The sequence below is a fragment of the Porites lutea genome, chromosome 10, assembly GCF_958299795.1.
Source record: "Porites lutea chromosome 10, jaPorLute2.1, whole genome shotgun sequence".
Classification (NCBI taxonomy): Eukaryota; Metazoa; Cnidaria; class Anthozoa; order Scleractinia; family Poritidae; genus Porites; species Porites lutea.
This window is the reverse complement of record NC_133210.1, coordinates 584,528-600,848: the sequence shown is the minus strand read 5'-3', so window position 1 is coordinate 600,848 and position 16,321 is coordinate 584,528. Positions and strand designations below refer to the sequence as shown.

At 38.8% G+C, this 16,321-nt stretch overlaps 2 protein-coding genes across 2 annotated transcripts; one reads left to right on the top strand and one right to left on the bottom strand.

The window, feature by feature from the left end:
* Nucleotides 1–2,492: 2,492 nt before the first annotated feature.
* LOC140950828 (lysosomal dipeptide transporter MFSD1-like) lies at nucleotides 2,493–10,874 on the bottom strand. The gene is made up of 6 exons (XM_073400049.1): nucleotides 10,703–10,874; nucleotides 6,710–6,762; nucleotides 5,763–5,875; nucleotides 4,761–4,803; nucleotides 3,070–3,137; nucleotides 2,493–2,643 (listed from the first exon to the last, which is right to left on the bottom strand). Exons 1-6 carry the CDS (start codon nucleotides 10,860–10,862, stop codon nucleotides 2,493–2,495), a joined length of 588 nt encoding a protein of 195 aa, XP_073256150.1. The 5' UTR covers nucleotides 10,863–10,874.
* A 655-nt stretch (nucleotides 10,875–11,529) lies between these two features.
* On the top strand, nucleotides 11,530–15,163 carry LOC140950826 (uncharacterized). The gene is made up of 3 exons (XM_073400048.1): nucleotides 11,530–13,259; nucleotides 13,500–13,782; nucleotides 15,086–15,163. The coding sequence occupies exons 1-3, from the start codon at nucleotides 11,530–11,532 to the stop codon at nucleotides 15,161–15,163; spliced, it is 2,091 nt and encodes a 696-aa protein (XP_073256149.1).
* The last annotated feature ends 1,158 nt before the right edge of the window (nucleotides 15,164–16,321 follow it).

The following is a 16,321-nucleotide window of genomic DNA, read 5'->3' as shown; positions in this document are numbered from 1 at the left end:
GCGTAGTTCCTCCCTCGGTGATAACTTTTGAATAAGCTTACATTTGTCACAGCCTTGCGACTGTTCTGTTATTCCCACTTTGTGATCAGGCAAGACCATGGTTTCGGTTCTCCACGCGAACCTCGTCAGTTGCCGGGTTAGCTTTCTTCTTAGTTGCCTCTACAAGAGCAACTCTAGTTATTTGTTCTGCTCTAGTTATTTGTTCTGTAAATTGTGATTATGTCGAGTGTTGATAGCGGCTGGCGCGTTTTTCACAGATGTTGACAGTTTTCATGGAAGAGCCAATCAGAGTTTTGCGTTGTGAGAGCAACGCATTAGTTCAAAAGCTTGGGCTTTGTCTGTAGTCCCTCATTTTTCTCTCTCCCCGCCGCGTGTCGCCTTTTCTCACGTGGGGTGACTCACGCGCGCTCGCGTATCGCTCGCTCTACTATCCCTGAGGAAAAATGGGGGACTAGTCGTAGTCTAACGAAACGGCTGCTTCTTCTACGCGTTTCACGTTGAAACGCAGACCATGCAGACTGCAGACTGTGCAGACCGTGCAGACTGTGCAGACCTGGTGCAGACTGAGTGTTATTTTTTTTTACTTGTACCTTAATTTTCTAGTAAAATTTTTCGCTGTGGCTATATGGCCGGTAACCGGTCAAGGTTTTCAAAACACTAAATGGCTAGCAGTCCTATATTCTCAGTAAATTTCGCAGTCCACTCAATGGCAAAGAACAAATACTGAAAACTCGATATTATTTCTATCAACGCAAAGTTAAGATTACCTTGTACAAAAAAACTTTTTTGTTTCATCATAACGTCGACAAGATAATGTTGAGGTGTATTTCAGCTCCAGAAGGGAACTAACGCGTAGAGACTTTTCCCGCCGGTTTTCCACGGAGGCCGCAGGAAAGGTCAAGATGTTATGACGTCAAACGTGGCCTGTCACGCCATGCTTTGGATAGAAAATAGTAAAGAACTAGCCTGCGTAGCAAGCGTTTCCGCGTTTCCCCCTTCCACCTTTTTTTTTATCGCTTCCGCTCTAACTTTCGCGCAATAACTCGATTGGAAACGCTTGCTACGCAGGCTAGTAACGAACATATAAAGACTCGAGACCAACAAAAACATAAGATAGAAATCCCACAAAACCGGCTGGTTTGATCAGGATCGCGACTTATGATAGTTCAGAACGGCTGAATTTTTGCGATTTGTGAAATTTACTGAGAATATGGGACTGCCGGCCATTAAGTGTTTTGAAAACCTTGACCGGCAGTCGAGCTGAAAAAAGTTCTAAGTGTCACAAAACACGGTTTCGTCTTTAGAGCCCAGCGTAAACCAAACACTATACTTGAGATCTATAAAGCATTTCAGGATCGCTTGACTTGTCTTAATCGACATATGATAGTTTAGATTAGCTAGCGTCTTTTGATTTTGTGAAATTTACGGAATATGGGACTGCCGGTCATTTAGTGTTTTTAAAACCTTGACCGGTTACCGGCCATATAGACTGTTCACAGTCATCGAGCGTTTTGTGTTACGGGCTGCCATCTTGCATGAGTGTCAAAACTACTTAGGGGGCGGGGGCGGTTTGGGAGGAAGCGAGAAAAACAGAGCTATAATCCCCGACGCCCACCCTTCAGTACATTTGACGGTAAGACGCGGTATATTTAAACGATCTCACGAAAAAACAGGGGACTGTGAACAGTCTACCGGCCATACAGCCACAGCGAAAATTTTTACTATAGTTTCCCGCAGGAGCGAGCACGATGGAGGAAGGTAAGCTGTTTCTTTCTGTAACTGTATTATATTGCCACGATTATTTAAATTTTTTTAGTAGGAGAAGCTTTTTCAGGTTAAGTGACTCAAAATAAAACCCTTTTCGGCTTCCTACAACGGCTACGGGAGAGACATTTCCTCAATTTCCTTAATTGTTGATGATCGTCTTTGGTTTCACTCTGTAATTCAAACCGGTGACTTGCCGTCATTTATAGCACAAGTTTGTGAAAGATTATCCAGGGCAATTAAACAAAGAGTGGAACTTGTCAACAGTAGTTGATAATAGGTTTCTCACATACAACAGCCCAGTACTATGCAAAGTATGTCTTAATACTTGAAGCCCTGAAGAAACAGATCATTCTTTAATTTCCTTCTTATAATAGTGGTTGCAAGCACAAGTGTCTACTTTTCATTACAATTATTTTCAGTGAGATAGGATATCAATGGGAGGCTTCAAACTCAATAATTTCAAGTCATACTTGGGTACTGTGCTTTTAGAGACATCTTGCACAAGATTCCAGGGCCAGTACACCTTGCTATTAGAGTTATATGTAATTTTTTAATCATGCTCACTAAATGGTTAGGACTTCATTGAATTCTTCTGATCTGAAAGGAAGTTGACTTATACATTATAAGCTCTGAACCCACCCACTGTCTGAACCCAAAGTGTGAACCCACCCATTAAAACTCTGTTCCGTGCCTACAGTGTTAGCTGTAAATATTCTCTTAGTTAATTATAAGTTAAAGACTTGCAGTTCTGCAGTGTCCAAGCTTACCACTCTAGAGAAACTAAGTTGAAGACCAAACACAGTGTTTATCTCTTTTCCTTTGAACCAACTCACGGAGTAGGTATTCTGAGCAACAGCCAAATTCTCTCCTCCTAAACTAACAATACAACATGAAAAAATGTTGCAAAACATCTAGTCAGTAGCATTACTGTCAATTAAAATCAATGGTGTACTGAATAGTCTTTTTGTCACATATGTACACTGAATTTGGTGTATTTCAATACGAAATTCAGGTTAAAATGGTTTCAACCCAGTCTGATTCTAAATTTCCTTTGCCTCTCCATTTCATTTACCAAACTTTTTATGGAATATACTCATACGAGTGAACCACATCAACTGTATTATTTAAAGATTACCTAAAGACTGTTTATTTCAAGTGATGGCATCTGCCTTTGTTTCCTTGGGATGACCAAGAGATTCTTGATTGTGCCTTGGATGTACGGTTCATGTCAAAATCACAATAATATTATAATTTAAATTTCACTTCCTAGTATTACATAGTATTTCTAAATATTGCACTTACCCAAAAACAAATCGTCCTATCTCCATCACTGTAAAACTATGGATGTAACCTCCAAGTGCAAAAATGAGCTAAAAAAGAAAGATGGATGAAATAGATGAGCCTAGTGAGCATACTGCCCAAAATAAATGCTCTACAATAATAATGTACGTAAATGTACATGTAGGTTAACCAACAGCCTGAACAAAAACACAGGTCTGTTTGATTATACATTTTTAACTCATTCGCCCCTGATCCGCATGTAACCGCCTGTGCTGTCAGATCTACACCCCTTGTACCCCTTGTGACATCATCAGTTTTAATGGTCAAGGACTACATTGCCATCTACCTTGTGCAGGAGAAAAAGATCTTTCCAACTATGACAGAATGAGCACAATTCAATTATGGAGGACAGAGAAGAGGGCAAAAAAACAAACAAATAAATGTGACCTGAAAATTTACATGAAAACCCACCCACACTTACAGTACCCATCAAAAGTAGGTTGACACTTGATGCTCAAAACTCTGGACTCGATCCTCGCGTTGGTCGATACCGTTGGTCAAGAGTTGAAAATGCATTGGCCAACACAGCGTCTGATATAGCGATATACCAAGATGTCCGCCAATATATCGGTCGACAGTCCCCAAAGGATACATTATCTTTCCATTAGACGATCCTTTCATTTGCCATGTTCGTTCGAAAACACGGCTCAGCGACTCCATGAATTATAAAACTGGCTTTTACACAAATCTAGCTGATGTCACTGGAAACTTTGTTTGCTGAGGCGACATTTTAACACACACAACATTTTAACATTTCAAACTTGTTTTGTTCGAACAATAGAAAGTCACAACGAATGCACGAGCACTCTGCAGAAATTGGCAGAATTGACAGACAGACAGACCTCGTGGTATTGATTTGTGAGATAAATAAGATCTTGTTTTTGGAACTAAGTGTGTGAATCTGTGATCTTGCTTTGGAACGATTAAAGAAGATTTATGGTTGAAAGATTTGGTTTGAGTATGATTATCTACAGAGTTGTTTAGTTATTGTTCACTTTCAAACAGAGGCTCTTTTTTACTGCTAATCTGAAGTAAGTAAGAAAGATGGAAAGTCAAAAAGAATTAAAACTGTAAACTGTGCATGAGCAATACTTTCACCACTATTACATATAATTATGTGTCTTGCCTTCACTTCTAAAAAGCAAGTTTCGAAAGGACTATTAACAGGAGACCAGAATTGAACATTTTTCGCTTTCAAAGCATGAGCTTTGTTTACGTGAAAGTGCACGAGTCTCACCCAATGCATGGGGCGGTAATTTTTAGAATGAAAGGTAAGTGTACACTTTTAAAGAGTGCACTTTCACGACAAGTTCTCAACTCAAAATTTGAAACTTGATCCTCAATCCTCGATCATTGAGACTCAAGACTCGACCCTTGAGACTCGAGACTCGATCCTGAAAGTTTCGAGAATCGAGAATCAAGTCTCGAGTCTCAAGGATCAAGATATGAGTGACTGTCAACTCACTTTTGAGCGGTACTGTAACTCCATCAAATTCCATGGTTCTCAATCATTTCCCAAATTGTGTAACCTTTGACACTGAAATCAAGCCTAGTAAATACCCAGTGAAAAAAGGAAAAATAGTGGCACAACAAAAGTGGAAGAAGAGGGGAGCAGAGAAAGCGAGAAAAGTTCATTTTTGAAGCAACCTCACCTGACCAGTAAGCACAAACAAACTGAAGATGATGGTCCCAAGCCTAAGAGAGGTAGACAGTATTTGAACACATGTATCAGGGTTTTCATTAAGAATTCTGGTAGCAAGAGAAAGGTGTAACATTACAGGAGAACATTTTGAAAGAGGCTTCACGTCTGAATAAAACTAGTCATAAGCTACCTAACGTTAGCCAGATAATTCTGCGTTGTAAATAGAGAAACTTATTTTTATAATTTGTTGAAGGAAAAGTTGGAAGGCTCAATTTATTTAAGGTTAGAAAATGAGCATCTAGAAAATGCCTTCAGTGATATATAAATAGATTATCATTTTATGGGATAACTTACCTAGTAAGCTTAGAACTGAAAAACTAAGCCTGTGATACTTCATACAATGTAAAAACATTACCAAGAGTTATAATAAATGCAAGAAAAAGAATAGGGACTTTGACCCTGACTGGCCTCATGGGTACAGTATCTTCATGGTTTCAGTTCATATTATGGACAGTTTTAAAGATGTCACTTTCTCAGACATTTTTCTTTTTCTTTTCATACAGTTGGGTGAACTACAATCAGGGACAAAAGTTGCTGACACTTGTCTACAACACGAGCTTTCATCATTTTTTCTGTTCGTTTACATGTGTTATTTAAGTCTGTTTTAACGCTGTAAATCCCCCTACCCTGAAACCAATGTTGTTTGTAGAAAAAGAAGGACTTGAGGGTGTCAAATACAATATTGATTTTGGGGTAAGGGGTGACAGTACACTGGGGGAGGGAACAGTTATTTCCACGATACAAAAGGGGGTCTTTTTATAAAAGTGTCTCAACACTTTTGTCCCTCGTATTAGCTCATGTGGTTCTTATGTTCTCTGTTAGTCCTTCCCGACTACTCTCTTCATGTTTTATATGTGTCAATTAATGCTATGAAAAAGGATTGATTTAGAATTAAACTTAAGTTAAACTAAATTAAATTAAAAGATTTAAAGACAGAGGAAAAAATTATTACCTTACACCAAACACCCTGTCAAGTAAAAATCCACCAAAGAAGCAGAGAATCACATTAGGATATGAGTAGAGTGAGTAGAGCAACACATATTTATCAGTCTGTACATCCATGTCCTTGAGAACAGAGAAAGAAAATAATACATACTGTCAAAAGTTAAAAGGCTCTAAAAGTTGTTTCTTCAGCAAATAACACAATGACTTGAAAAACTGAACACTGGCTCTTCCAGTTTGGTTGCCATAGGAATCAAGAGTAAAAAATGTAGAATTAATTACTGAGAATTGTAAGAAATTATTATGGAGGGTTTTGCCACTGTTTGCTTCCCTTTTAGAAAGACTAATAACAAAAGTTCATGGTTCAAAGATAAATGCTCTTAATAATGCTAGGAGAAAACTCTGCTGTAACCTCTACCTCCTTCTCAAAGTATTATCACTAAGCAGTGACCATATATCTCTTGCAATTGATTTTCCACACAGAAAAATTCTTCCCTAACGCATAGTAATGCATCGAGCATTTCAACTGCAAACTGATGTTGCTGCCTTTCAAAAAATGGAGAAAAAGTCACATGTTCACATGGGACTCCCGTACTGGTAATGTGAGAATAACAAAAATTCAAATGCAAACCATAGTTTGTTTTAGTGTAACAGTTAAGTGATTGTTTAAGTCAAAGACTTGAAGAAAATTACAAGTGTGGGAGCAAAATATGTGAGCACTTTTTTTACACTTAGGCTCTGAAGTAAAAGTTTTGCAGGGCGAAATACAAGTTGTATTCCAATATTATCTTAATTTCCTCTGTTGTCTGATCTAGCTTAGCAAACATGAAATAGTCATCATAAACCAGTAACCATCTCATGATGCCATGATCATGTATATACAAGAGGTAGATCCACTTAATCCTCTTCATAAGTATGATACTAGAATGTTAAACAGTGTGAAGACTTAATAAATACCTGTTTTATATGATTCTCTAAGGCTGCTGGATTGTCATAGCAATAATAGCTTCCTAGATGACAAAAACAGTATGATGATGCTGATCTTTTGATGCAAAAGGAATGATTAGAAAGCACTATAATCTATTTGACATGATAAAACAACCTTGGTATGAATGCTTTAGTTCAATTTTTTTCTGGGTTCAAACTTTTTTTGAACCAGTTCAAAACTTTCAAAATTCAACCAATCGACCAGTTTCCTGGAAAAGGATAGCCTATTCTAGACTAGCCTTTGCAGCAAGTGCTTGGAAGTAATGGGCACAAGAGGGAACCGAACGCATGAGGGAGACACGTTAGGGAAGAGGCAGCTCCTGCGCTAGAGGTCCATGAAAATCGTTTCCTGCCCCCTATCCAATTACCTGGCAGCTGCTGCATAATCTGTTAAATATTTTGACAGAAAATGATTGACCTCACACAAACAAAGCGTGCCAAAGCATTGTACATTTAAATCCACGGTCTACATATATGTGTTCTAAAGATCAGCTGTGTTATCTGATTATAGAGCGATGGGGTAATAAACCAACGGTAAACACACAGCATAAAATCATTCTTAACCAAAGACACGATAAATACAAAAAAATAAAAACACTGACTCAAAAATGGCTGTGTATTATAAAAAGCTAATTATTGGTCTCTGAGATTACAAAATCACAACTGTACAGACACCAAAGATCACAGCCTATGTGGGAAATGACCATTGCCTTTACTGCACAAAGTGGCAGCCATTTTTGGAGCAGAAATGTCTTACCAAACGGACCTAAACTTCAGAACACAAACTGTACCGAGATGTTTTTATTGGCTGCAGCAACGAGACATTAACATCAATCAGGTCACCTTCAAGCAAATAATAACAATAGTGAAAGGTTTTTCAAATTCATACCCCTGGTAAGGGTTTCATTTTATCAATATTGTCCAGGTTTTGATGGTATGCATTCGATCAACAATGCAAGCAGTGAAGTTCTTTCTGAACAAAGAATAGTTCCTCTGATCAACAATTAGACAAAACTTTTGTCTGTCGCCGCTTCCGCTAATGTGTATTTGATGTCCCTTTCTCCTCGCGTGTCTTCCTCACGCGACCTTTCTTTGTGGCCATTTCTTCCGAGCGCCTGCTATGCAGGGTAACTCTAGACTAGGCTCAATTTCCGCTGTCTCCCGGGTCCAGTCTTTGATCCTCCCTGAAGAGAGATGGGGGTGGGGGATGAGCGCAGGCTCATTTTCCCGAACAACAGCTGGTAATCGAGCATAACTCTAGACCCAAACTCTATAACTTGTAGTCCCTATCAGTAGCCCATATATGGCAGTTCCCCACCTGGGAAATAGTTTCTCTTTAAACCTAGGACTAGATAATTTTTAGCATTTAAAAGTCCAGAGAGTTAGGTTATAAAATGTTGTGGCAAAAACAAAATTAAAGTGTCTTTCGCCGGAAGTGACCTGAAAGCTTCTACTTTCCAAGTGCCCTTTCTCTGTTTTAACCTTTCACTGTATTTTTACTTGGATTGAGGAAAGTTTCCTATCGGTAGGCTTAAATAAGGTTGAGATTCTATAAGAAAGAAACCCTCTTCACCATTTTTTCCCGTCAACTGCAGCCAGGAAATCTGCGAGATAAGATTCGTTCCCTTGTAGAACCAGACATATGCAAAACCTATGCTCATGCTATTTGTTTACTATGTTGGACTATGTTTCAGCTATGTTATGTTCACTGCTGCCTATGTATCAACTATGTAGCATACCACACTACATAGTCCAAAGTATGCAAAATCTATGTTGAAACTATGTTTAGGCTATTTGAAAAGTACATAGCTTTTTAATACCTATGCAAATACTATTCAAAATCTTTTCATAGTCTTTACATAGCTATGTATTTACTATGCAATAGAAAGTTCTGCTTTTCCTTCCGATTTGCATCCTATGTATTTACTATGCAACAAACCAAAATAGCTTTTACATAGCATCTCGATCTTCAATTTTATTTCCAACAAGTTTCCTAGCTTTTACATAGTGCTATGTATATTCTATGCTAAGTGATGAAACATATTTGCAGCCTATGTTTTCACTATGTGACATTTTAATTTAGCTTTATCATGAGATAAAGGTTACATAGCTTTTACATAAACGTAATTTTTGTTATCTTTTCACTCATATGAGAAATATGTAGTCTATGCGTTTCCTATGTGATATTTCAATATACCTTTTAAAATACTAGGCATGTTGATTGTACAGGTTAAATAGCGCTTACAAAAAGCATACTTCCAACGTAAAAAGCAGTGTTTAAAACTAAAAAACTTAAAAATCATTTACTACAATTTTTTTTGTGCTTGCAGATAGTTTCTTAGTGAGAAGATTTTTGTAAAGCATTGAATCGCTACATCCATCATTCCTGACTTAACCTTCCTTTGTAGCTTTTCCCTAGAGTTTCTTCACTTGAAATGATACCTCCATGCATCATTTTCTTCTTTTATATTAGCTTCGATCCTTCGTCTTGATTATGAACGACTCCTGAATAGAAATTCATGGTCAAAACTGCGAAACGCTAGCTGCAGTCCTCGGTGTTTGTCAGCCATTTTGTTTCCACTAGTTCCCAGGGAAGCCCGTGAGTTCAACACATGCGTATTTAGCCTTTTATCGTCACATGGGCCTTTTCAACCAACGAAAAGGTGTGAATATTGGCTGATTCCACGCGGGCACTTTCAAGTCTAAGAAGACGAAGTGTAAAGCGTGCGTTTTTACAAGAAGACGCTTCTTTTTACTTCAATTTAAAGTCGTTTTCCTGCCAGGTTCAACAAAAAGTATTCCTAACGTTGGTAAATGATGTTTTTCTCAATTTGAGTTTCGATTTATCCGTGTTGTCTCCCCTTTTCGCGTACCTGAACAAGTTGGATCGGTCACCTTCGATCACGCTTCGATACTCGTTCGTTTCAATTCTAAAACGTCAGGTTGTTTTTGTGTTCATTTGCCTTAAAATCTCAACTTTTCTGTTTGCAGATACTTATTCGTTGCAGTCAAAAGAAAAGTGTATGGCACTGAAGAGCACGACATCAGCCAAAAGTCTACACGATAAGCAAATTAAGCAAACTTTAACTTGGGGTTTCGATTCTGAAACTGCTTCATGAAAATACTGAATTTGTGTTGTGTGTTCGTGGTATTATATTGCTATAGTTTTCAATTTTTCGTGTCAAAACCCATTTCTTACCAATGTAAAAGATATTCTAATTCATATGTGTATACTATTTTTACCATTCTGGTGATTTTTACGAGGGTATTTTAAACACTACATTTGCTTAAGCAGATCAAAACCTACCTACATAAAAGACTATGTCAATTCTATGTAATTTCTGTTTGAACTCTAATTAAAGGCTGTGTATGTGATATGTTTTTCCTACTCAAATACTATTAAAATCCTATTTCAAACCTATGCAAAGACTATTTGTTCTGTGTTTTCCCTATTTTAATGCTATGCAAAGTATATGTCATCTTTAAAAAAGGCTATGTTTTCACTATTCCTAGGCTATGTGAATTCTAAGCAAACCCTATTCAAAAGCTATTTAATCAACTGTCCCCTGTTCCATTTTACTATGTAAACTCTATTTCAGTCCTATGTGAAGACTATTTATTTCCTATGATTTTTCTATAAGGTTGACTATGAAGTCTAAAATCTCTTTCTGAAAGCTAAGTAAATTGTATGTATAGGCTATGTGGAAACTATGTCATTTCTGCCCTTATTCCTTCCTTTAAAAACTGCATAGCTTTTAAGTAGGTTCCGTTTGACTAGCGAAAACATACCATTTTCGATACAAAAAACATAGTCCTGGCATAGAAACAACATAGGATCTGGTTAAAGCAATGTATCACGCATTAACATAGGTTTTACATAGCTTTGTGACATAGCATTTGCATAGATTCTACATAGTGTCTGATTCCACAAGGGTTCGTGACAGTAGAAGTAGCGAGTCTTACCGAAGCTCAAGAAGCATATTAGACCCAGAACAAAATAACGATGAAGATTTCTTCTCGGGTCGCAGCAGACTGTGGCTCCGCAACCAGACAGTTGTTGTTCAGAGCCATATAAATCTTTGGTTCCTATCAGAGGAGTTTTCTCTCCACTACGTTCCGCCATCTTGAATCAAAGATTGTCTAAGCGGGTCACGTGTTAGTCAGATGAGATCTCCAATTTTCCAAAACCTTTCTGGGAGAGTGAGTGTACTGGGAGTTAATGGTTGTCTTTAGACTACGCTGTTAGCAGCTAAGTTTTATATCTCCAATCTCAAGGAACTTTACTTTGCATCTCATTATAGTCCAAAGTTGAAACGATTCAAGAAAGTTTCAAGTGACTTGAAAACCATCCTTAAAACCAACTCAGCGAACTTGCGGTTTCTAAGCTTTGAAAAAGGCGAAGCATGTCAATCAATCTTAATTATGTTTCGTGGGAAACTAGGCTTAAGTAAACCTGAAGTAAAAAAGATAGGTTGTGTGTGAAGCTTTCTTTTACTTGAAGAATTTAAAATTTACTTGTCTTGAAATATTTCTTAGCCTATTTAGGCTCTAGTGTAAAGACTACCAATTTTTTATAACTTTTTCTTAGACATCCAGTCATATCATAGCCTCCCCCGCAGAGGGACCGCAGAGGCAGACCACGACAGGCAGAACGATAGTGAAGTAGTACAAGGACCACAGATAAGGTGGCCATCCTTAAAACCAACTCAGCGAACTTGCGGTTTCTAAGCTTTGAAAAAGGCGAAGCATGTCAATCAATCTTTGCATTTTTTGCAACAACAAATACCAAGATGGCTGGACGCGTTACCACGTTGTCCGTTAATTTTGGCCTCCTGCTCTGCCTGTTTCTTATCTTGAATGGCATAAAACAAAACAAATCATCAACGAAGCCACTAAGCAATAGTAGCAACCTATATTTTGCTTCCCAAGAAGCTTGCAGGATTAAAATTCAATCTTTTCACTCTCTGGCACGGCGTCCAGCAAAACACCAAGCAGTCGGAGCTTTCCAGAAAGGCTTTATTACGTGCAAGCTTATACTTCATGGCTCTCTAGCCTTGGCTCTAATAGCGCTTGCCGGAGATGTTGAACTCAACCCTGGATATAGGAGTTTGGAGGATGTTAGGAGTTCACGAGGATTGAGGCTTGCTCATCTAAATATTCGAAGCTTGAGGAACAAATCAGACTCGCTGCGCCTGGAGGGTTTGGATAACAGAACGATCGATATTCTTACACTCAGTGAGACTTGGCTGGATGACTGCTATGACGACTCTCATGTTATTATTCCAGGATATAATTGCATTCGCCTGGATAGGTCTGGAGCCAAAGAAGGTTTTGGTGGAGTAGCAATCTATGTAAAGGAAGGCTTGCCGTTTCGTGTTAGGAATGATCTTTACTCAGCCGCAAATGAATGTCTATGGATTGAGCTATCGCGCACTAAATGTCGCCCAGTATTGATTTGTTGTGCATATAGAGCCCCCGGTTTTGACTTTGCGAACTTTATTTCAAACTTGGAGATATCTATGACGAAAGTTAACCTGGAAAAATGTGATTTCGTGCTTCTTGGCGACCTAAATGCAAATATGCTGCCATTTTCAAGAAAGAAAGAAAAACAAGAGCTTAAAAAATTTGCAACTTCACACGATCTTACGCAACTCATTACTGAGGCCACCCGAGTGACGGAAACCTGTCAATCCTTGCTTGACGTGATTTTAGTGAACAATGATCACCGCATCAATGACTCCGGTGTTGTTCCTGTTTCGCTGAGTGATCACTACCTCGTCTATTGTGTTTTAAAAGCAGGTGTAATTAAGGCTCCACCGAAGACAATTGAATACCGCTCTTATAAAAACTTTGATGCGAACACCTTCCTAGCGGACTTGAATAACGTCCCATGGCACATCATTGAAAACGAGGAAGACATCGACGACGCCGTGTTTATTTGGAATCACTTGTTTTCTGAAATAGCTGACCTGCATGCGCCCGTGAAAAGGCGAAGAATACGAGGTGTTCCGCTCCCGTGGTTGAATGATACAATCAGTGAGGTGATGAAGGATCGTGATTTTCACCATCGTAAAGCCGTGAAAACCAATTCTGCTTTTCACTGGGCTCGCTATAGAAAGTTAAGAAATAGGGTCAATCGTGAAGTCAAGGCAGCAAAATCCAAGTATTATTGTGACTTGATTTTAGAGGCTAAAGGGGATTCAGGAAAGATCTGGAAGGCGGTGAATGAGGTGTCTTCGCGCAAGACTAAATCCTCGAGCCCACAATGTATCGTAGTTGATGGTGTTGAACACACCACCCCAGCCTCTATTGCATCCGTGCTCAACTGTTATTTCTCATCCATTGGCAGAAGTCTTGCAAATAAAATATCAGCTGCTGCTATGTTCCCAGTCAGATCGGCCACGATGCTACAGTCTTTCTCGCTTGACGAAGTTGATGAGAAAACAGTACTCAAGCATCTGCTTTCTCTAAAGACAAATAAAGCTATTGGCTTGGACAACATCAGTGCGAGACTTTTAAAGTATGGCGCGCGTGCTATTTGTCCCTCGATCACCAAGTTACTGAATCTCTCTATTCGCACTGGCAATTTTCCTGAAATATGGAAATGCTCGAAAGTGGCTGCACTTTTCAAAACTGGAGATAGGAGAGATGCGTCAAATTATCGCCCAATTTCTATTCTGCCAACAATGAGTAAAATTCTGGAAAAAGTCGTCCATTCCCAATTCTATGACTTTCTGAATTCAAATAATCTCCTTTCAAGCAAACAATTTGGCTTCCGTCCCAAACTGTCTACAACATCGGCTCTCACCAGTTTTGCAGATGAGGTCCTATTGCATATGGAGAGTGGAGAACTGTGCGGTGCAGTGTTCCTAGATCTGACCAAGGCATTCGATACCGTTGACCATACGATCTTGCTATCTAAATTGTCGGCTATCAATGTCTCGCCCAGCACTCTACAGTGGTTCAAGTCTTACCTGAATCATCGTAAACAGCGGACTGCCTGTAGCGATGCTGTGTCTGACCCTCTCCCGATGACCTTTGGGGTACCACAGGGGAGCATTCTAGGACCGCTTCTCTTCTTGGTTTATATTAATGACCTTCCGCTGGTTATAAAGAATTGCGAAGTGACTTTGTATGCTGATGACACGGTCCTGTACTACTTTGCTAAAGAGCCACACCTGTTAGAAGAGGCACTAAATGATGATCTCTTGAAAGTTGCCCAGTGGTTACATGGAAATAAGTTAACTTTAAATCTTACTAAGACGAAATCCATGATTATAGGCAGTAATAGGAAACTTGTTGGTATTTCCTCTTTCACGTTATCTATTTTTGACACTGATATAAATTCTGTAAGTAGTTTTAAATATTTGGGAGTTATGTTGTCTTCAACTTTCACATGGTCCGACCATATTGAGTATATTTCATGTAAGGTTAATAAAAACCTTGGTCTTCTACGTAGGATTAAGTATTATTTACCTTATGATGCCCGGTTACTTTTTTATAATAGCTTAGTGCTACCTATTTTTGATTATGCTGATTTAGTCTGGGGTGACAAGGACAATGTCTCACTTATGAAGGAATTGCAAATTCTCCAAAACAAAGCAGCTAAGTTGATATTAGATAGATCACCTCACTCCTCATCCACCGATGCATTGATTGTCTTGAGATGGCTGAATCTTGAAGAACGTAGGAAATGTCATCGATGTATATATGCATACAAGTGTATTAATGGCCAACTTAATCATTCTTTGGACATTGTAAGAAAGAGTGATATACATTCCTACAATACGCGCAATAACGATACTATCAAGCTCCCCAAAATTAAATATAATTGGGGAAAACAACGTTCGCGGTACCACTGTTTCAAAGACTTTAATGAATTAGAGAGAACTGTAAGAAACTCAGCAAGTTTTCCAATTTTTAAGAAGTGTCTTTTTTCTGCTTTTTATAATTGAGTACTTGTAGTGTGTATGTTTTGATTATTTCTGTAACTGGATTTTAGCTTGAATTTTTTTTTTTTTTTTTTTTTTTTTTTTTTTTTTTTCATATATATCGATTTTAGCTTAACCTTTTTATATTTTAATTGTATTATATAATATACATCTCGTAATTAGGACCTCTATGTAAACCACTCTTGTGATGGAGCATCCTATTAAAAGATTGTTATTATTATCTTAATTATGTTTCGTGGGAAACTAGGCTTAAGTAAACCTGAAGTAAAAAAGATAGGTTGTGTGTGAAGCTTTCTTTTACTTGAAGAATTTAAAATTTACTTGTCTTGAAATATTTCTTAGCCTATTTAGGCTCTAGTGTAAAGACTACCAATTTTTTATAACTTTTTCTTAGACATCCAGTCATATCATAGCCTCCCCCGCAGAGGGACTGCAAAGGCAGACCACGACAGGCAGAACGATAGTGAAGTAGTACAAGGACCACAGATAAGGTGGCCGTTGGGCTGGGAGGGGAGGCTGGGGGGTTCAGCCTAACCGTTAGCCTCCCGGCCATGAGATGGTCGAGAAAAAATGTCTTGCCTGGTTATCCGTGGAACCCAGGGATGACGCTACTTCCTTAAAAGAGGCTCAGCTTTACAGTAGTCTTTGGACCTCTTGTTCTTGGTTCTTTATATTTTGGCTGATTTGATCTTTTTTCTAGAGATCCAACGTTTACAACTAGCAAGATCTTCGTCAACGGTTTTTGCAGCTAATTTAATCCTTTATTAATGGGAATGTGCCGCCGGATGGGGTCGCATTGTCACGACTGGATTGACTATAATGGGTTAGCATTTTCAACAGAGTTACTAGAATTGGGTCGCACATTTTCGTATTTTTCGGGGTACGGACATTTCTTCATATTAACTGTTAGGAAAGGTAAAGTGTTCTAGTCTTCATTTAGTGTAAAAAATGGGTCAGTTCGTGAAAATAGAAAGTGACCACTTGGGATCGCGAAAATTACATATTTACCCAAAAGTGACTAAGATGGGTTTATAATTGGTCACAGAATAGACTATAATGGGGTAGGGGTCTGAGAGGCCAGCGGCACATACAGCCAGCAAACATTTACCCAGGAAGTCATCGTGGGTCCCAGGCCGCATTCCTAGTGGAGACCGTGGAAACTGGGGATAAGAATTATCGCGACATGACCGACAACATATTGTGAATGAATGAATGAATGAACGAACGAACGAACGAGCGAGCGAGCGAGCGAACGAACGAACGAACGAACGAACGAACGAACGAACGAACGAACGAACGAGCGAGCGAGCGAGCGAGCGAACGAACGAACGAACGAACGAACGAACGAACGTTATTTATATACGGTAGTAACTTCAATATTCAAAATTGGTTTTCAAATTAGCCGTGTGGACAATTCTACATGACCTAAGGACAGTGCTTTTACAGCGGTTAAAGTGGATGCAAAGTTGTAAACTAGGTATGTGAAAGTGGTTTCATTTGTCAATAGAAGGTATAGGAAAGGGGTAACTTTTTTGTCAAAAATGATAAATAAAAGAGTAAGGGGTTGGACCGCGGGGTGGAAGATCCCCGTATAAAACTTTTTTGAGTTCCCCCCGGTGGTGAAATCCGC